This window comes from Rhinoderma darwinii, chromosome 1 (assembly GCF_050947455.1).
Source record: "Rhinoderma darwinii isolate aRhiDar2 chromosome 1, aRhiDar2.hap1, whole genome shotgun sequence".
NCBI classification, from domain to species: Eukaryota; Metazoa; Chordata; class Amphibia; order Anura; family Rhinodermatidae; genus Rhinoderma; species Rhinoderma darwinii.
In genome coordinates, this window is record NC_134687.1 from 592,270,718 (window position 1) to 592,293,043 (window position 22,326).

The 22,326-nt window shown below is 42.0% G+C and overlaps 1 protein-coding gene across 1 annotated transcript in view; it reads right to left on the reverse strand.

Moving 5' to 3' along the window:
• The window catches only part of CIMIP2B (ciliary microtubule inner protein 2B), a 29,318-nt gene extending 18,760 nt beyond the window's left edge, over positions 1-10,558 (reverse strand). Inside the window, exons 1-2 of the mRNA XM_075854944.1 lie at positions 10,411-10,558; positions 742-971 (exon numbers count right to left, since the gene is read on the reverse strand). Of these exons, the coding sequence (XP_075711059.1) occupies positions 742-971; positions 10,411-10,478 (298 nt within the window). The 5' untranslated portion in view covers positions 10,479-10,558. The remainder of the gene's footprint in view (positions 1-741; positions 972-10,410) is intronic.
• Between the last annotated feature and the right edge of the window lie 11,768 nt (positions 10,559-22,326).

Genomic DNA, 22,326 nt, shown 5'->3' on the forward strand with positions numbered 1-22,326 from the left:
TTACTGGATGGTACTGTTATTGGGCACTGTATGGCATTTTTATGAGGGCATTATACAACAGTATTATTTTGGCACTGTGCTACATAATGATTCTATTTGGTCATTGCCATTGTTATTTGGTGTTATTATTTAGTCACTGTTTATTACTTTTAATTGGGCATTGTATGGTACTGTGATAAGGGCACTATATGGCAGTACTATTTGAGCACTATATGTTGGCATTATTTGGGCATTATATTGAACTGATATTTGAGCACTATACTGAGATATTTAGACACTGTACTATTATTTGGGCACAGGACTGTTATATGAGCACTGTATAACACATTTATGTGGACATTATATAACAATAATTACAATATTATTTAGACACAGTATTGTACTTTGACGTCGATTATTTTTTTTAGCTATTCGGTTTCTCTCCTTCCAAGAAAACGGTTGATGGCCCCTACACAATGTCTTGCTCAGGGGCCTTTATAGACAGTCCTATTATAAAATATTACACTTGATAGGTCCTTAGATGTTGTTTTGGGCTCAATAAAGTAAGTTTATTAATACAGATGTATTAATAAGTCCAAGAAAAGAGGGATTCCGATGTAAATGAAAGCATATTCTTCCAAAAGAGGGAATTCTGATGGGTGTTAAGAACTTGTACATGGATGAAGATATGAATGAATTCAGCTAAAACACAGATATAGCAAAAAAAAGGCAAAACACATTGGCCCCTCAGAGCCACATTACCGGTATATCCTGGAATCATACTCCAAGAGAGTTTCTTGTCTCCCAGACATGGTTTCCTCCTGTTTGATATGCCCAGGGCACCTGTATTACGAGGAGGAGGAGGGAATGGACAGGACTGGAGCACCAGCTGTCCTGAGTGCCGGATATCAGGACTGGTCAACAGTTGGCCGGTCAGACTCCCGTATGTTTTACCCAGGTTATACTTGTATTGGGGACAGAAGCCACCATACCTGAAACAGACACACAAGGAGACATTACATTAAACGTCCTGCAAGGATATAGTTTATCTTTTGCATATCTCCTCTATCTTCACACTGCATTTGTAAAAAAAATATGACACATATATATATGTACTAGTCTAACATTCCCATTTCCTGCAAAAATTATAAAACTACCTACCCGCAATATGCTACAACACTGTCTGAAGTAGAAAAGGCGACAGCGCTGGTCTCCCCTAGTTCTTGGAGAGGGGTTGTACAGTCACCCAAACTCATTTAGTTCTTCAGATTGCTTAATCAATAACTACGATGAGAAACTCTAGTTTTTACCTTTAATATTACATAATTGAACTATAATAAAGCAAATTTTCACTATTGAGCAATTATTTACAGTTACAAATATTACAATAGAAGAATTCACAATTCTACTAATTATCGTTGGAAACAGTCAGCAAGCTTGTCACCCGACACATCCCAAATAGCTCAGCTAAACCCCTACAATGAAGATGGGCAGTTTGGTATTACTTTTCAGATGACTTAAAAGTGCTTAAGATGAAGTACACTACCGTTCAAAAATTTAGGGTCACTTAGAAATTTCCTTATTTTTGAAATAAAAACACAGTTTTTTTCAATGAAGATAACATTAAATTAATCAGAAATACACTCTATACATTGTTAATGTGCTATATGACTATTCTAGCTGCAAACGTCTGGTTTTTAATGCAATATCTACATAGGTGTATAGAGGCCCATTTCCAGCAACCATCACTCCAGTGTTCTAATGGTACGTTGTGTTTGCTAACTGTGTTAGAAGGCTAATGGATGATTAGAAAACACTTGAAAACCCTTGTGCAATTATGTTAGCACCGCTGTAAACAGTTTTGCTGTTTAGAGGAGCTATAAAACTGACCTTCCTTTGAGCTAGTTGAGAATCTGGAGCATTACATTTGTGGGTTCGATTAAACTCTCAAAATGGCTAGAAAAAGAGAGCTTTCATGTGAAACTCGACAGTCTATTCTTGTTCTTAGAAATGAAGGCTATTCCATGCGAGAAATTGCCAAGAAACTGAAGATTTCCTACAACGGTGTGTATTACTCCCTTCAGAGGACAGCACACACAGGCTCTAACCAGAGTAGAAAGAGAAGTGGGAGGCCCCGCTGCACAACTGAGCAACAAGACAAGTACATTAGAGTCTCTAGTTTGAGAAATAGACGCCTCACAGGTCCTCAACTGGCAGCTTCATTAAATAGTACCCGCAAAACGATAAGAAAAAGCCATATCTGAGACTGGCTAATCAAAGGAAAAGATTAATATGGGCAAAAGCACACAGACATTGGACAGTTGAAGATTGGAAAAAAGTGTTATGGACAGACGAATTGAAGTTTGAGGTGTTTGGATCACACAGAAGAACATTTGTGAGATGCAGAACAACTGAAAAGATGCTGGAAGAGTGCCTGACGCCATCTGTCAAGCATGGTGGAGGTAATGTGATGTCCTGGGGTTGCTTTGGTGCTGGTAAAGTGGGAGATTTGTACAAGGTAAAAGGGATTTTGAATAAGGAAGGCTATCACTCCATTTGGCAACGCCATGCCATACCCTGTGGACAGCGCTTAATTGGAGCCAATTTCATCCTACAACAGGACAATGACCCAAAGCACACCTCCAAATTATGCAAGAACTATTTATGGAAGAAGCAGGCAGCTGGTATTCTATCTGTAATGGAGTGGCCAGCTCAGTCACCAGATCTCAACCCCATAGAGCTGTTGTGGGAGCAGCATGACCGTATGGTACGCAAGAAGTGCCCATCAAGCCAATCCAACTTGTGGGAGGGCCTTCTGGAAGCATGGGGTGAAATTTCTCCCGATTACCTCAGCAAATTAACAGCTAGAATGCCAAAGGTCTGCAATGCTGTAATTGCTGCAAATGGAGCATTCTTGGACGAAAGAAAAGTTTGAAGGAGAAAATTAGTATTTCAAATAAAAATCATTATTTCTAACCTTGTCAATGTCTTGACTATATTTTCTAGTCATTTTGCAACTCATTTGATAAATATAAGTGTGAGTTTTCATGGAAAACACAAAATTGTCTGGGTGACCCCAAACTTTTGACCGGTATGTATGTTCTTACGACATATCCCAGAATGAAAATCACTAGAGAAAACTTTAACGAGACACTGAACAAGCTTGGAAAATTAGGAGATTTCAGCTTTGGATCATGCAGAATTGTGAATGCAGCTCTAGAGTATAATACAGGCTGTAATTCAACTTCTTATGTAGTCTATGCCAATAGATAAACTGTTAATCGGTTCAATGGTGAAAATGGGTTTCTCTGATTTCATGTCTACAAGATATACATCCATTACAGCAACAGTCTATTTATTTGACCCTGATTCCTTTGTCCATCTTTTACCCAATATTTGCCTGTTTTGTGTCTGTAAACTCACTAAGTCCCTTTAAAAAGTGCTGAACAAGCAGGAACACTGCAGCTTGACAGACATAATCTGAAGTTTCATGAGGTTTTGTTTGGGGAAAATCGTTCCCACTCCCCCCAATCAGCCAAATTTGTGATATTCATTTATAGGTAAATAAGAAAAAAAAATGTCATGGTTGGTAACTACAGGGGAATTTTTGTTACTTGACAGCGCCCTCTGCTGGTACATAACAATATGAGACTTTAATAATATATGGGATAATAATATAACTACAATTAATAATACTAATACAAATAATACTAAAATTCCACCTTTATTTATATACATTTGTGCAGCACGTTTCAATCAGGAATTTGTATTCACCCCCCTTTATAGTTGGTGGTAGTAACTGCTTTGTGTGCAACTTTAATTCTTTGCAATTCACACAATGCGACACATTTGTCAATAGCCCCATAGGAAAGACATTTTACAAGGGTTAAACAAGACTAATTATTTTTTATTTTTTTTAAAAAGGTGCTATTTACATACATTCTGGTGCATTTGATTTGATCTATATGCCCCAATATATTTTTCTTCCCATAAAAGTCAATGGTAAATTTGCGCTGCTGTAAAACAGTAGTCGCATGAGTTTAAATTTCCATTGCAACACAGATGTATTATATCACATAGTCCTATAGAGTGCAATAGCCCAGAATCCTGGTCATAAAGTGGTTAAATTATTTGCATTGTTTTGCATCCAGCGAAGAATTGATTAAATGACTTAGGCCACTAGGGGGTTAATGGTGCTGCTGTGTTGTCACAGGTCTCTAGTGTCCCAGGCCCTGTGGTATCCAAGCCCAGTTGCCGCCATGGAGATACGTACACACAAGGTACGAGCCTGAAGCAATGAGAGGCAACAACACACAATGATGAGAGGAAACCATTGTGTAGTCGTCATTGTATCCAGTGCTGAGACTTAGTGTAACAAAGAGATCAATTACTGTACGCTGCACTAAAGTCTGTCATCATCTGAAACCAGCGACCAGCAGGAAAAGGACAATTATTGTATAATATAGAGCTGAGTAGCCAGGGGCGTAGCTAAAGGCTCATGGGCCCCAATGCAAAGGTTTTTCTAGCCCCCCCCCCCCCCACTCAAACTTGGCTCAGCAGACAGTATCACACATGATAGGATTAGATACAGTAGCTCAGCAGACGATATCACACATGATAGGATTAGATAATGGCTGAGTAGACAGTATCACACATGATAGGATTAGATACAGTGGCTCAGCAGACAGTATCACACATCACAGGATTAGATACAGTGGCTCAGCAGACAGTATCACACATGATAGGATTAGATACAGCGGCTCAGCAGACAGTATCACACATTATAGTATTAGATACAGTGGCTCAGCAGACAGTATCACACATGATAGGATTATATACAGTGGGTCAGCAATAAGTATGACACATGATGGGATTAGATACAGTAGCTCAGCAGACAGTATCACACATGATAGGCTTAGATACAGTGGCTCAGCAGACAGTATCACAAATGATAGGACTAGATATAGGGCCCAGCTCGCTGACATTGCGGCTTCAGGTAAGTGTAAGAATTGTTTTTCTTTTTTATGTGTTACTAATTATTTTTGTGTGTTTGTGTTTTTTTTACAGGTTCGGTTGTTGGGCTACGTCGGATTCGAGGACTACTTCGATAACTGCGTTTTTTTTATTCTCAATAAAATGGATAACGACGGTTGTATGTGGGATTTTTATTTCAATAAAATATTTTATCTAGATCTTTGCATTTGTTTAAATTTTATTACTACCACCTTAGTAATGGCCGCTGGCTGATTGACAACGCCCATTACTAAGGCGGGTCTTAATGTTAGACATGAAGAGGCTAACACTAACCTCCATTATTACCCCGGTACCCACCGCCACCTGTGGTACCAGGAAGAGCCAGGTACGATCCAGTACCCGACCATCTGTAGTGTAGGTGAAGCACTGGGGCGGCCGCAGGCTTGTAATATTAGGCTGGGAAAGCCCAAAAACAGTGGGCCTTCCCACCCTGGTAATGCTAGCCTGCTGCTGCTGTGTTGTATCTGGCTGGTTATAAAAATGGGGGAACCCCACGTCGTGCTTTCCAATTATAATTTTTCTTTTTTTTTTAAATGACGTGGGGTCCCCCCATTTTTCATAACCAACTAGATACAATGCAGCAGCAGCAGTCTGGCATTACCAGGGTGGGAAGGGCCTCTGTTTTTGGCCTTTCCCAGCCTAATAATACCAGCCCGCGGCCGCCCCAGTGCCTGGCCATCACTACAGATGGTCAGGTACTGGATCGTACCCGGCTCTTCCTGGCACCCCTGGTGGCGGTGGGTACTAGGGTAATAATGGGGGTTAGTGTTAGCCTCTGCACCGACTAACACTAAGCCCCGCCTTAGTAATGGATGCTGTCCATCAGTCAGCGGCCATTAGTAAGGCGGTAGCTATAAAGTTTAAAAAAATACAAAGACATAGAAAAAATTGATTTATTGAAATAAAAAAACCCACACAACCCTCATTAACCATTTTATTGAGAATAAAAAAGCCGTCATCGAAGTAGTCCTCGAATCTGACGTAGTCCAACTACCGAACCTGTAAAAAAACACACCTTAGTAAGGGCCTATTCACATCACCGCTGCCCTTCCGATGAGGGGTTCCTTCGGGTAACCCCTCAACAGAAAGGCAAACTGAAACCTCAGCTTCCGTTGCCCTCACCATTGATCTCAATGGTGACGGAAACGTTGCTAAAGGTTTCCGTTTGTCACCGCTGTGACAGGATTCAGTTGTTTTGCATTGTCGATTGCGCTATTGATTCCACCAAAACAACGGTGACAAACGGAAACCATTAGCAAAGTTTCCATCACCATTGAGAGGTTGACCCGATGGAAACCTCCGACAGAACCCCTCAACAGAAGGGCTGCGGTGATGTGAACAGAGGCTTAGATACAGGGCCCATGTGCATGTGTGATACTATTTGTTGGACTAAACTCAGATTTAGGTCCCACTCCCCACGGAGAGCTCTGTCAATGTCTTTACTAAAATTATTGTCGATCATTCCGTTTTAAGGTCCAAAATTCTGAGCTGAGTAATTTCCCAATATGTCTATTTTTCGGACTTATTCCTTTTTATTTCTTATCAATTACATAGTGCCAACATATTCTGCAGTGTTGTACAGAGATTGATAAATGACATAATTCTGGCTGCATATAGCCACCACTAGGAGGAGCTAACCGCACATGGATTTAGATTGCTAATACTGAGCTCAATGCCATCTGTATACATCTGTTTGCAGTCAGCTCCACCTAGTGGCTCCATGACAGTGTCACAGCAAGCAGGGGAAGCAATTTAGTACCACCGCACCAGGGGCCCAATAGCATTGCCTGTTCTGCCTCTATGGTATGTATGCCACTTGCAGGTGTCCATAAAGGCCTGGAAACACATAGGGATATTTATCACCAGTATTTCTGGACTGTGGTGACCCAATGAAGGCAATGGCCACCAGTCTTCTATAAATCACTCAATGTTACTGTACACATAGGACTACGCCCAAGATTTCCAGATCTCAGGATTTTATACTGTGTTTCCTCTTTAAATGATTGAATAGATTATCATTTCTGGAAAACATGTTGTGATTACCAATAGTAACCAGACTCTTATTCGGATTTCTAATCATCTGATTGGTTGCTATGAGCAACACTACCCTTTTTCCAAGCATTTGCTTTGCTAAAGGATGGGTGGGGTTTGGGTGGGTGAGCAGGGCATGGCTGGTATCGCATTAGTTGAGATACATTTGTAAGTGTCCCTGTCTATTGAATACGTTTATATAAACTGCAACAAAGTACTCTAGGTATCACATAGGCTTAGAAACATTGTAGCAGAATGGATCTTCAGTATCACAAATGTGGTACAGTATTCCCTGAGTATTCCACAGGCTTAGATACATTGTGGTAATGTCTCCCAAAGTATCCCACCGGATTAGACTCATCGTAATGCTGGATCTGTTGTACAACGAATATCACCAGGGACTGACGGACCATATTCACTTATAATGGGGCCCTTCAGGTTAAGTCGTGATGTCCATAGTTTTGATGGGATGAATCGCGTTGCATGAAGCGCTATTCTCCTTCCTCAAATCTGACTGAATCTGTGACCGCGGCCCTGAATATGTATCTGTATCTCCTGATAAAATGCATTCTGAACAGCAGAGGTCAGGATGGCATGAAAAAAAAGTACCACAGTACCCACTTTAAAGGGGTTTCTGGCTTTAAAGAGGCTCTGTCACCAGATTTTGCAACCCCTATCTGTTATTGCAGCAGATCGGCGCTGCAATGTAGATTACAGTAACGTTTTTATTTTTAAAAAACGAGCATTTTTGGCCAAGTTATGACCATTTTCGTATTTATGCAAATGAGGCTTGCAAAAGTACAACTGGGCGTGTTGAAAAGTAAAAGTACAACTGGGCGTGTATTATGTGCGTGTATTATGTTGAAAGTTTTTATCTACTTAAAGAGGCTATGTCACCAGATTTTGCAGCCCCTATCTGCTATTGCAGCAGATCGGCGCTGCAATGTAGATTACAGTAACGTTTTTATTTTTAAAAAACGAGCATTTTTGGCCAAGTTATGACCATTTTCGTATTTATGCAAATGAGGCTTGCAAAAGTACAACTGGGCGTGTTGAAAAGTAAAAGTACAACTGGGCGTGTATTATGTGCGTACATCGGGGCGTGTTTACTACTTTTACTAGCTGGGCTTTCTGATGAGAAGTATCATCCACTTCTCTTCAGAACGCCCAGCTTCTGGCAGTGCAGATCTGTGACGTCACTCACAGGTCCTGCATCGTGTCGGCACCAGAGGCTACAGTTGATTCTGCAGCAGCATCAGCATTTGCAGGTAAGTAGCTACATCGACTTACCTGCAAACGCCGATGCTGCTGCAGAATCATCTGTAGCCTCTGGTGCCGACACGATGCAGGACCTGCGAGTGACGTCACAGCGTGATCTCTGGAGAACACGGCTGTGTCTGCACTGCCAGAAGCTGGGCGTTGTGAAGAGAAGTGGATGACACTTCTATACACAACGCCCAGCTAGTAAAAGTAGTAAACACGCCCCGATGTACGCACATAATACACAAACACCGAAAAAGGCCATACTTACAAATGGACACAGCCAGGCCAGAAATGCTGATGAAAGGGCGAGCAGGTGCTTTAAATAATAATAGCCACTCCCAATGGTCTTGAGGGGAGTGGTGTGTGGTGCATGGGATGTGTAGTAAGAAATAATAAATGAATAGTGTGTGTGCAAGTGTAATACTATAAGTGAAATATAGGGGGCAGTAATAAATGAAGTGCCTCAATAGAAATAAATGGATAATGGGGTGCAAGTGAGTGAAACATGGAGGGATAGTGTGTACGTCATGAGGCACAACGTGTATAGCCAGGTAGAAGCCTATTTATGACGCCTTGATAACGTTACATATACTTGATATACTTTGTGTTCCAATTTCTTACAATTTTCAAGATCTCTACTTGCAGTCAGTGAATGGAACTGGTTTTGTTTATATCCAGAGGCTGAAACCTGTACAACTCTAAGGCCATGTTCAGATGTGGAGGTATTCTTCAGCTGAAAATGTTGGTGCAGATTCGGGGCAATTACGCAACGAATCTGCACCAACATTTGCATATTTGACAGGTAATTCAGACGTTTTCAGTTTTTTACATTGCAAAGGCTGAAATCCGCAGTGAAAATCCGCTTCTTCTACGCAATGTACTGTGCATGCTGCGGAGGGAAAATTCTGCCCCGCAGCCCGATTTCCGCACAGTTATTTTCTGCAACGTCTGACCTAAGTTTCCTCAAAATGTATAGAAACCAATGTAAAAAACGGCTGCTGCAGAATTCCACTGCGGACTGTCCATAGCAGAATTCAACAGTAATTCCGCCACGTGTGAATGTGCCCTAAGGGTATGTTCACACGGCCTATTTACGGACGTAAATCGGGCGTTTTTGACCCGAATTACGCCCGAAAATAGCGCCTCCATAGCGCTGACAAACATCTGCCCATTGAAAGCAATGGGCAGACGTTTGTCTGTTCACACGAGGCGTATATTTACGCGCCGCTGTCAAAAGACGGCGCGTAAATAGACGCCCGCGTCAAAGAAGTGACCTGTCACTTCTTTGGCCGTAATTAGAGCCGTTATTCATTGACTCCAATGAATAGCAGCGCTAATTACGCCCGTAATGGACGCGGCGTTCAAGCGCCTGCACATGCCGTTACGGCTGAAATTACGGGGATGTTTTCAGGCTGAAACATCCCCGTAATTTCAGCCGTTACGGACCCCCGCCGTGTGAACATACCCTAATACTTCTCACAAGTGAATCCAGTCTAGACAATCCTAAATATCAGCAGCACAAATGTCTCTCTTGTTTGCTCCAATGTATCAGTGAGGGTAACGTGTCAGTCAGTCTGGAATTTAGAAAGATTTTTTTTTTTTTAGCCAGAAATCCTTTGTATATTACAGTTTCTATATCACTATGTCACTCTGTCTGATAAGTGCATCAAAAGGATATGAGAGTAAATTGGGGCAGATTTATTATTGAGTTTGCGCCCCGGTTCTGGAGTTTTGTGCGCCTATTTTCTTGGCGAAAATTTTGTTGGCTAAATTTATTAATGCGTGCGCCCAAAAAAATATTGATTTGCGAAATGCGAGCCACGTCGTCTCATACTTAACATGGCCGTAGATTAGACGAGTCGTGAAGTGCCCAAGATTTATCGCTGGCGTTCGCCAGTTTTGTGGAGCTAAATACTGGTATAAAGTATACCAAGCAATAGGTGGTGTAAAGGAGGGAAAGGAGTCTAACATGTGCCAAAATCTATCAGACAGAGTCGTTGATAAATTTGGCGCATCTTTAACTTAATACCTCTAACTTTAGGCTACCTATCTTTAAGCCATTATTAACAAATCTGCCCCATTGTGCTCTGGAGTTGGACTTACCCTGGGATATAATGGGGTTCAGGTGTCATCAGCATGGGGCTGATTTTTGGGGGGAAGGTGGCTGCCATGCTGCCCGGGGTCCTCTCTTGGGATCTGCTCCCCTGTTGTCTGTGCGGGTGTTTGTGTCAGTGAGTGCAAGGCTGAGTATTGTGTGTTGTTAGGGATGGTTAGAAACTAGTAACAGGGAGGTGGAGCAGGAGAGTGGACTCCACGCAACGAGAGGAGGAGCAGGGAGCAAACAACAATGATCTCCTGGTCACTGTCACACAAGGGGAGATGCAGAATGCAAGAAGTCTACAGGCTGAGGGGGCAGAAATGTTCTTGAGATTTATAGAGCATTACTCCTTTAAAAATTCCTTGAGTCATCATCTTCTGCAAAGTTCTGTGCAATAGGAAAAGCTGAACGACCACGGCAATCACAGCTTCGATTTCTTCCCATTAGAAATTTTGTAACAGACTGTCTACTTCTTGTAGACAGAATACAGGATGCCATAAACAGCAGCTGCATTCTGTTGACAGAGTCACAGGGCAAAGTCTGGACATGAGAATGGCCACGCCAGACCCCTGAGTCTATTATGGGGTCACTTTTCCTTGTAAAGACAGTGATCCTGAAAATATGTATATATTAGGGTATTACTATTTATGCATTATTATTATTATTATTATTATTATTATTGAGGTTCACATAGATCCTCCGAAAGCAAGAAGACAGCTTTAGACCATGGATGGGAACTAAACAGCCTGACAAGTAACATTAATGTGATCGAGTTAGATTGCAGTGCGGGATTGCGGCTAATGTATTGCTATAGGGTTACTTGAAATTGCTGTTAGATGTCGCATCAAATTATTCCCTACAGGGTTCTATTAAAATTACATGTGATATTATAAGATTGCAATGTTATACAACATTGCAATTCAAATATTTTTTTTTAACCTTCAAAAAGACGGATCCTTCTTTAAATATTGGAAGCACATGTAGAATTGCACTTCAGAACAGATCATCATAGAGTTCCAGTCATAACCAGGGATATCTAAAATATTGACCAGACCTTTACCACATATTCACACACAAATCACAATGTCCTCTTCGAAATATTGACGGAAGTTTCACATATTTATACAAAGTAAATAGAGGTGGAGTCATAATGACATAAATGACAATATTTAGAAAAATAATCATTGAACATGATGTCTGACCTGCGAGTAACATGTTATAGAGTAGCACGAGCTGAGCAGATTGATATCAAGTTTTGTGAGAAAATATAACCTGTAATTTCTTGATTTAAATCCCTGCTAATACTGAGTTTAAAGGGGTTGTCCCGCCACATCAACTTATCACCTATCCACAGGATAAGTGTTGTGACCGCTGGAGGTCCCACCACTTGGACCCCGAACGGTCCTGTGGATAGGTGATAAGTTGATGTGGTGGTATAAACCCTAACATGCTGCCTACAAAACAGATGGCATACTCAACATGACAAGGTCACTATTGTGCATATAGGGCTCGATCATGACTAATGCACCACAGACGGCTGCCCCCTATGTACAAAAATATAACTACTATAATAGTGCCCTCTATAGATAAGAATGTAACTACTATAATACTGCCCCTTATATATATATAAGAATGTAACTACTAAAATACTGCTCCCTATTGTCAAGAACATAACCAATATAATACTGCCTCTATATAAAGAATCTTACTACTATAATACTGCCCCCTATGTACAAGAATCGTACTACTATAATACTGCCCCCTATGTACAAGAATATAACTACTATAATTCTGCCCCCTATGTACAAGAATATAACTACTATAATACTGCATCCTGTATACAAGAATATAACTACTATAATACTGCTCCTATGTACAAGAATATAACTACTATAATACTGCCTCCAACAGATGTAGCCGTCTTTACCTTGACTTTTAACGCATTAAATAAACAATGGCTAGATCCCTTATCTTGTTGTGTGATATCACGCTGCAGCAAATTATCAGAGTCAAGTTAAATATGGCTACATCCGTATATACAAGAATATAACTACTATAATACTGCCCCCTATGTACAAGAATATAACTACTATAATACTGCCCCTAAGTACAAGAATATAACTACCATAATACTGCCTCTATGTACAAGAATATAACTACTATAATACTGCCCCCTATATACAAGAATATAACTCCTATAATACTGCCCCCTATGTACAAGAATATAACTACTATAATACTGCTCCCTATGTACAAGAATATAACTACTATAATACTGCCCCCTATATACAAGAATATAACTACTATAATACTGCTTCTATGTACAAGAATATAACTACTATAATACTACCTCCTATGTACAAGAATATAACTACTATATTACTGCCCCCTATGTACAAGAATATAACTACTATAATACTGCTCCCTATGTACAACTATTATAATACTGCCCCCTATGTACAAGAATAACGAAAATGTACTCACCGGAATTTTTATTTCCTGGAGTCCGCAGGCAGCACAACAGATATGGATTTTAGTCCCCTAGGTACAATCAAGCAGAGACAGGTTAATTAGAAATAAACAATTAAGGACTTCCCCTATAAGTATGTACCGAAAACCGGGCCCCAGCGTATTTTTACGAAACAATAGTCATAAGTCCTGCCAGGGGGGAAGCTTGTGCTGCCCAAGGACTACAGGAAATAAAAATTTTGGTGAGTAAATTTTCGTTTTCCTGATCGTCCTTGGCAGCACAACACATACGGGACTTGCCAAGCAATAGCTATATGGGCGGGATAGCAGACGCCATTTCAAGCACTCTTTTGCCAAATAGAGAACCTTCTGATGCCAGTGAGTCAAGCCTGTAGTGCTTGACAAAGGTTGATGCGGATGCCCACGTAGCCGCTCTGCAGATTTGGTCCAGGGGGATATGCCCGACTTCTGCCCATGAGGTAGCTGTAGCTTTCTGGAAGAAAGACCTGCAGAAGCTGATGGACTATCAGGTTGTGATGCCTGTTGAGGAAAAAGTGGTCTGGTGGGAGAGTTCTGAACTCCAAGGAGTATCCTCTCCTGATGATTGCCGTCACACAGTCGTCGGATGATGTCACCGACCACCGAGAGGAGAATCTCTAAAGCTTTGCTCCTACTTGTAGGATTGGCTGGGCATCATAAACTGTTTGGATTTTGAGCGGGTTTTTTCTTCCGAAAGGAGGAAGGGTTTTCCCGCTTCGTTTTAAACGTGTGCTGATGGTCTGGAAACCTTCTTTTGAACTTCAGGGATTTTCTTCTCTGATCCCGAAAGTAACGCCTGGTATCCTTCCTTTTAGGTTCAGGAAACCTAGCCCCTTTGCCTTCCCCTAAGGAATTCAAAATATTCGTTAATTGGGGATCAAACAGAGATTCTGACTGAAAAGGGAGGCTACAAAAATTATTTTTGGAGAGATTATCCTCAGACCATAACTTAAGCCAATGAGCCCTTCTGGCCGCATTCGATATCAGCCATGACTAAGAATACCATTTGTATTCGAAACGCGTAGGCTTCCATTACTTGCCTTATAGACCACCCACATTGCGTTCTCCCTCCGGTGTGTTATATGTCTATTGGACTGTTCAATAAAGTGGAAACCAGGATTTCCTTTTACTCACCGTACGTCGCAGGATTTGTTCTCTGCTTTTTCCCTGCCCTGGATGAATACTTGATGTTATCCAGCTGGGAGTCACAGAGGAACTCCGAAGCGGACTTCATTACTGGGAGGGACTGGAGAATTTCTGCCCTTGGGACTCCATCTTCTAGATCTTCTAGATCCCTTGACAGGTGGCTTAGCCAGACCCTGAGTGCTCTAGCCACCGGTACTGAAGACAAGGAGGCTTTACACGAGCCCACTGCTGAAGTATACACCTTCTTCAAAAGGGAATCCCCCTTGCGATCCATGGGGTCTTTCAGCAGGGCTGATTCATCGGGGGGAAAAACGGCTTTCTTTGCCATTTTAACCACTGGCAAGTCCAGTTTTGGAATATTCTCCCAATCTTTGGAGTCAGTTTTTTCCAGTCTGTAGAGGTTTTTGAACCGAGAACCCAGTTCTGTCTTCCGCCTCGGGCTCATCCCAATCCCGTTTCATCCCTTCCATTGGGACAGGATGGCTAGGAAAATTTTTCCCTTTGGTAATGGGAAAATAGAACAGTCTGTCCTTTTTAGGCTTATGCTCAACCTCTTTCCCCCGTCTCCAATGTATCCTTCACCGCTCTGAGGAGATCATGGAGCTTATCCTTACTTAGGATATAACAGTCTTCAGGGTCGTCAGAATCTGGAGTATCAGAGACCACCTCTGGATCTGAACCTCCTGCTGAGGAGGAATCCTCCTGGTATTGAGGAGGTGGAGAGGAAGAGCGCCTGGCCTTTTTAGCACGGTGTGATGATTTTATATCCTCAAAAACTACATATAACTGTTGTCTGAACCATTGCATGAATCCCCTAGAATCCTCCCTGGGAGGGGAGGCGACTGGGGTGGAGCATGGGATACACAGATCTAACACAGTGTCATCAGGCAGAGGCTGGAGGCATTCCCTGCAAAGCCTGTGCCTGGATTTGTGGGTCATTTTCCTACCTTCTCTTCTGGCAGACATCTAGAGAAGAGGCAGAAAGAAATGCATGGTAGGAAAATGTGCATAGCCATCAGCATCAAGACACATCAGGACCCATCAATGTAAACAGCCATACTGACCTTAGCAAGCAGAGGGCTGTCCAGAGGCAGAACGCGCCATGTTTAAATGAGACGTCGGCATTATGAGCCAGATGCGTCAGCGCATCACATGCGGGGGCGGGGCCAATGATGACATCACTTCCGCCTCCATCCATGCGGGAGAGCGCGGGAGGTCAGTCCGGAAATCCACCTCGGACCTAGACGAACAGGGGATGCTCCAACAGGGGGTCCTCCTCCCCTGCTACCGTTACCAGGATAAGGTAAGGTGCACCGTTGCCGTGTACCAAGACGTTGACCGCCATCTTGGTACACTTTCGCGGCTGAGGGTCAGAGGCGCAGCCCTGTATGCAGCCTGGAATAATCTTTTCCTCTGTTAGAAGGATAGGGTACTGTCTCTGTACTAACCTAAGAGAGAAAGAAAAAATACACTGGGCCCCTATCATGAAAGCAGCTGCAGAGTTTTTGTGTGACGAACCGCTGGATGTCTTGAAGTTTTCTTCTAGATCCCTGGCTCTCTCTAATATGGCATGTAGAACCCTTTGGATCAAGCAATGGACAGGGGACGTGTCATCCAAGAATCATTTCTGTTCCCTACCATTTCATCCCTCTTCTCTCTTCGGCGCTCAGCTGGAAGACATCCTTAAGTTGATAAATGATTAAAGAGGGATTTCTTTCCCACGCCCTCCAAAGAGGCCGCCATTTAAATCCTTTCAAAACTGTTCCAAAAGGTCCCCTAAGGGTCAAAAATATTTTCATGGGGGTGGCCGGCAGCGTAGGTTCAAAGCAAGCAAGAGGGTAACCCCCCTTCAGGAAGAAACCCCCCTTTCAAATATATCCTAACTTATGACGCCAAGAGAGAGGACTGTCCAGTAGGTGGAAGGCTAGGAAAGTTTGTTCACCTATGGGTAAAAACGTCCACAGACGCCTGGGTCAGATCCACCATCCAGAATGGCTACTCGTTGGAACTAAACACCATTCCAAAAAACAAATTCTGTATAAACAGAGGAAGAAATCCGGTGGTTCTCAGTCTCATTCAAGACTTCATAAGGAAGGGAGCATTGGAAGAAGTCCTGTATCATCAGCGGGGTCGGGGAGTGTACTCCCCTATCTTTGCCATTCCAAAAAAGGAAGACAAGTGGTGGTTAGTGATAGATTTGATATACCTGAACCAATTTTTTGTAAAGAAAAAGTTCAAAACCGAATCTATACAATCGGTCATAAATATTATCCAAGAAGGAGATTTTCTAGCCACTATCGATCTGCAAGATGCATACCTTCATATCCCGGTCTTGAAGAAACACAGAAAATTTCTTCTTCATCATCAAGTCTTACATCTTCAGTTCACCTACCTGCCCTTTGGGAAAACATCAGCGCCCCGAGTGTTTACGAAGGTAGCGGTGGTACTGTCTGCAGTACTACGCATGAAAGGGATCTTCGTATGTCCTTACCTGGACGATTCGCAGGTGAGAGCCCCGTCAGAAGACATCCTTACACAGCACTTAAAAGTCACTCTAGACATGCTCATCTCGCGTTTCATGATAAACCTCCAAAAGTCTCATAACACCATGCACCAGGTTGAAATACTTAGGTTTCATGGTAGACACACAGAAAATGGCGCTGACATTGTCCAGCGATGGGATATATTTTATCCATCAAGGAGTTCAATAACTAATATCACTGAGTCACTGCTCCATCTGTCAGGCCATAAGAGTGTTAGTCCTTCTAACATCTGCTATCGAGGCGGTACCCTGGGCAAGGGCACACATCCGAATGTTACAATCCAACATACTAAAAAGTTGGGATAAGAGAACAGTGTCTCTCGACACCCTAATGTTAATGTCTCCGGAATTGAGACGAGACCTCCAGTGGTGGCTGGTACCCTACCATCTCGATCGAGGCAGGTCTCTGAGACCAGTTCATCGGATACTCCTTACTACGAATGCCTCAGGCTCAGGCTGGGGTGCGCGTGTGGGAACATCATGGGTGCAAAAGAAACGACAGCTACCTTTCATCCAACATGAAAGAGCTCAGGGTGATCAAACTAGCCCTATTACACTTTCAGACTGTACTCCATAGTCACGATGTCCAAATTCAGTCGGACAACCTCCCCGCAGTGTTTTATGTAAAGAAGCAGGGGGGCACCAGAAGCAATTCCCTCAAAAAGGAATGCAGTCAGATCACGCGGTTGGCAGAACACAATCTGAGATCAGTCTCCGCAGTCCACATTCGAGGAATGTTGAATCGGAAAGCGGATTGGCTGAGCAGGAAACGGATTCACCCAGGAGAGTGGAGCTTGAATCTGGATGTCTTTCTTCAAATCACCAGGAAGATTGGCAAACCATCTGTAGACGTCATGGCGACCGCAAAGAATACCAAATTAAGGAAGTTCTGCTCCCATATGCCATAGACAAATGAGGCTTGCAAAAGTACAACTGGGCGTGTTTAAAAGTAAAAGTCCAAGTGGGCGTGTATTATGTGCGTACATCGGGGCGTGTTTACTACTTTTACTAGCTGGGCGTTGTGCATAGAAGTATCATCCACTTCTCTTCACAACGCCCAGCTTCTGGAAGTGCAGACACAGCCGTGTTCTCCAGAGATCACGCTGTGTCGTCACTCACAGGTCCTGCATCGTGTCAGACGAGCGAGGACACATCGACACCAGAGGCTACAGATGATTCTGCAGCAGCATCGACGTTTGCAGGTAAGTCGATATAGCTACTTACCTGCAAACGCTGATGCTGCTGCAGAATCAACTCAAACAGAAAAAATGGGACATAAATATCAAAACCACAAAAAAAAGGCCATACTCACTAGGTAGGTGGGTGGGTGAAAACCCGTTCCCATCAGGACGCAGACGGGTCAAAGAATGCTGCAGAAGGTGTGTGCATTAAATAGTGATAGCCCCTCCCACTAGTCTTGAGGGGAGTGGCGGACTAAGTGCTCAAAGGTGTGCGATAAATGAGTGTTAGTGTAGTGCTAGGGTGTGAATGGATGGTAAAAAATAAATATGTATGTATGAAAGTGTCAGAACTGTGTAATAATGTAATAAAAATAAATAAAATAAATGTGATGAATAGGGGTCAGTGCTGTGAATAGTACATGGGGTGTCAGTACTATGTGTAATACGTGGAGGGATAATGTGCTGGTCGTCAGGCATGGCGTATCTTGCCGAATAACAGCCTATTTGTAACGCCGCTAGTGTTAGCTAAAGCGGGCTGCTCTGCATTCCAAACCAAACGCCAGCACATCATGCCCTCCCAGCATATAAGACCCGGCTGCGTCCTGAAAAAAAGTGTAGTATACGTAGTAAGAAATATCCATGAAACATGGGGTATTAGTTGTTATTTTGGCCAAAATACGCAAAGCTCGCAACCCAACGTCAAGGGTCCCCAGTGCCTTGCGAGTCCCTAACCAGAACTTTTCGTTCCTAATTTAAAAACACAAACAGAAAAAATGGGACATAAATATCAAAACCACAAAAAAAAGGCCATACTCACTAGGTAGGTGGGTGGGTGAAAACCACAGCACTGACCCCTATTCATCACATTTATTTTATTTATTTTTATTACATTATTACACAGTTCTGACACTTTCATACATACATATTTATTTTTTACCATCCATTCACACCCTAGCACTACACTAACACTCATTTATCGCACACCTTTGAGCACTTAGTCCGCCACTCCCCTCAAGACTAGTGGGAGGGGATATCACTATTTAATGCACACACCTTCTGCAGCATTCTTTGACCCGTCTGCGTCCTGATGGGAACGGGTTTTCACCCACCCACCTACCTAGTGAGTATGGCCTTTTTTTTGTGGTTTTGCAGAATCAACTGTAGCCTCTGGTGCCGACACGATGCAGGACCTGTGAGTGACGTCACAGATCTGCACTGCCAGAAGCTGGGCGTTGTGAAGAGAAGTGGATGATACTTCTCATCAGAGCGCCCAGCTAGTAAAAGTAGTAAACACGCCCCGATGTACGCACATAATACACGCCCACTTGTACTTTTACTTTTCAACACGCCCAGTTGTACTTTTGCAAGCCTCATTTGCATAAATACGAAAATGGTCATAACTTGGCCAAAAATGCTCGTTTTTTAAAAATAAAAACGTTACTGTAATCTACATTGCAGCGCCGATCTGCTGCAATAGCAGATAGGGGTTGCAAAATCTGGTGACAGAGCCTCTTTAAGGCTACCTGGGACCTCCTAATTGTTTAATTGATTACTGCTGAGCAATATGTCTCTTCTATCGGGTCAGATGAAGTATCTTAACCCTTAAGTGTGCTGCCTACGGACTCCAGGAAATTAAAATTTAAGGTAAATCTTCCACATAATATTGCCCCCTATGTACAAGAATATAACTACTACAAAACTGCCCCCATATACAAGAATATAACTAGCAATAGTTAGTGTTTTCTATTGCAGATGCAGTGTTTTGGCACAGATACATAAATACATAAATGGTAAAAATTTAACTTTAGAAGAATAACTTTTCCATGTTTTCTTGAAAAAATAATGAAATTTCCTGTTTAATGTTCCCAAGTAATCAATTATAATGAGCTATTGTTCTCAGGAACCAAACTTTAAGGAATCGCAGTGGGTGTAGATTCCTGCTGCTTTGTGCTTCTGCCTGTAAATGTTACATAATATATAGTTTTACAGTTAATATGATTATTTACCAGATGCTACTGTACACGTGTTAGGGCCTGATCACATCAGCGTTGGCTTTCTGTACCGGGGTTCTGTCGGAGGTTTCCGTCGGGGGAACCCCGCAACGGAAAAACAAACTGAAACCACAGCTTCCATTTCAGTCACCATTGATATTAATGGTGACGGAAACATTGCTAATGGTTTCCGATCGTCACCATTCCGTCAGGTTTCCATTTTAACGACGGAATCAATAGCGGAGTCGACTGCGCTATTGATTCCGTCGGAAGAACGGAAACCTGCCGGAACGGTGATGAGCAGAAACCATTAGCAATGTTTCCGTCACCATTAATATCAATGGTGACGGAAACGGAAGCGGTCGTTTCAGTTTGACTTTCCGTTGTGGGGTTCACCGACGGAAACCTCCGACGGAACCCCGGAATGGAAAGCGAACGGTGATGTGAACAGGCCCTTATATAGCTGACTTAGTATAGAGTTGTACATAAAGAAGAGGGGTCCCATAGCAAATAATCAGAAAAGGGCATCCCCTACGCCACATGTCAGAACCATGGGCCTTGTGCTTGTTTGCCCCCGCTGACCCTTCTTTGGTGAGCTTGTGCTTCTTGTGGAATTGAGTGATTCAAATATACTTTGTGTTTTAATGTGTTATCATTTTTAAAACCTCTATTTGTGAAATAATAGAAACAAGCATTGTTTACATGTTGCAGATTTTGTTGCAGATCTCACCCTTCTCAATGCAAAAATCTGCAACGGTGAAAATCCGTGATAGACTTGAAATGTTGTGAATTAAAAAATATGCAGCATACCCTGAAGACTGTGCAGATTTTATTCAACTACATGTGGATGGGGGTTTTGAAAACAGAAAAAAAAAAAGGTCTTCGCTATTCATACGTTTGTATAGGTAACAGTGTAGGTAAAAGCTATCAGCCTAAGATCAGGACAAGAGGAAGATTTGTGCTGTTGCTCTAATTAACCCCTTAAAGACGCAGCCACTTTTGGACCAAATGACACAGCCTCGTTTTTTAAATCTGACATGTGTTACTTTATGTGGTAATAACTTGGGAATGCTTTTACCTATCCAAGCGATTCTGAGATTGTTTTCTCGTGACATATTGTACTTTAAGTTAGTGAAAATATTTGGTCAATATATTCAATATTTTTGTGTGAAAAACACCAAAATTTAGAGAAAATTTGCAAAAAATTAGCATTTTTTTAATTCAAATGTATCTGCTTGTAAGACAGATAGTTATACCACACAAAATAGTTACTAGGTAACATTTCCCATATGTCTACTTTAGATCGGCATCATTTTTTGAACATCCTTTTATTTTTCTAGGACGTTACAAGGCTTATAAGTTTAGCAGCAATTTCTCAAATTTTCAAGAAAATTTCAAAAGCCTATTTTTTTAGGGACCAGTTTAGTTCTGAAGTGGCTTTGAGGACCTTATAAATTAGGAACCCCCATAAATCACCCCATTTTAAAAACTGCACCCCTTAAAGTATTCAAAACAGCATTTAGAAAGTTTCTTAACCCTTTATGCGTTTCACAGGAATTAAAGCAAAGGGAAAGGGAAAGGAAGGGAAATTCCATTTTAATCCATTTTTCCTGTAATACTGAAGGTTTTTACCAGAGAAACACAACTGAATATTTATTGCCCTGATTGTGCAGTTTTTAGAAATATCCCACATGTGGCCCTAGTGCGCTACAGGACTGAAACACCGGCCTCAGAAGCAAAGGAGTACCTAGAGGATTTTTGGGCCTTCCTTTTCTTAAATTATATTTCAGGCACCATGTCAGGTTAGAAGAGGTCTTGTGATGAAAAAATAAAAGGAAACACCCCAAAAAAGACCCCATTTTGGAAACTACACCGCTTGAGGAATTTATCTAGGGGTGTAGTGAGCATTTTGACCCCACAGGTGTTTCATAGATTTCATTAGAATTGGGCAGTGAAAATGAAAAATTACATTATTTTCCAATAAGATGTAGCTTTACCTCAAAATTTTTATTTTTTTCAACAAATAAATGATGAAAAGCACCCCAACATTTGTAAAGCAACTTTTCCAGAGTACGGAAATACCCAACATGTGGTCATAAACGGCTGTTTGGGGAAGCGGCAGGACTCAGAAGGGAAGGCACGCCATTTAGCTTTTGAAGTACAGATTTTGCTCGTTTGATTTCTCTGCACCATGTCTCATTTGTAAAGCTCCCAAGGTACCAGAGCAGTGGAAACCCCCCAAAAGTGACTCCATTTGGGAAACTACACCCCTAGAGGAATTCAACTAGGGGTGTAGTGAGCATTTTGACCCGCCAGGTGTTTCATATATTTCATTAGAATTGGGCAGCAAACATGAAAAATTGCATTTTTTTCCACTAAGACGTAGCTTTAGGTAAAAAAGTTTCATTTTCTCATCAAATAAAGGAGAAAAATCACCGTAAAATTTGTAAAGCAACTTCTCCAGAGTACGGAAATACCCCATATGTGGTAATAAAGTACTGTATGAATACACATCAGGGCTCAGAAGGGAAGGAGCGCCATTTGGCTTTTGGA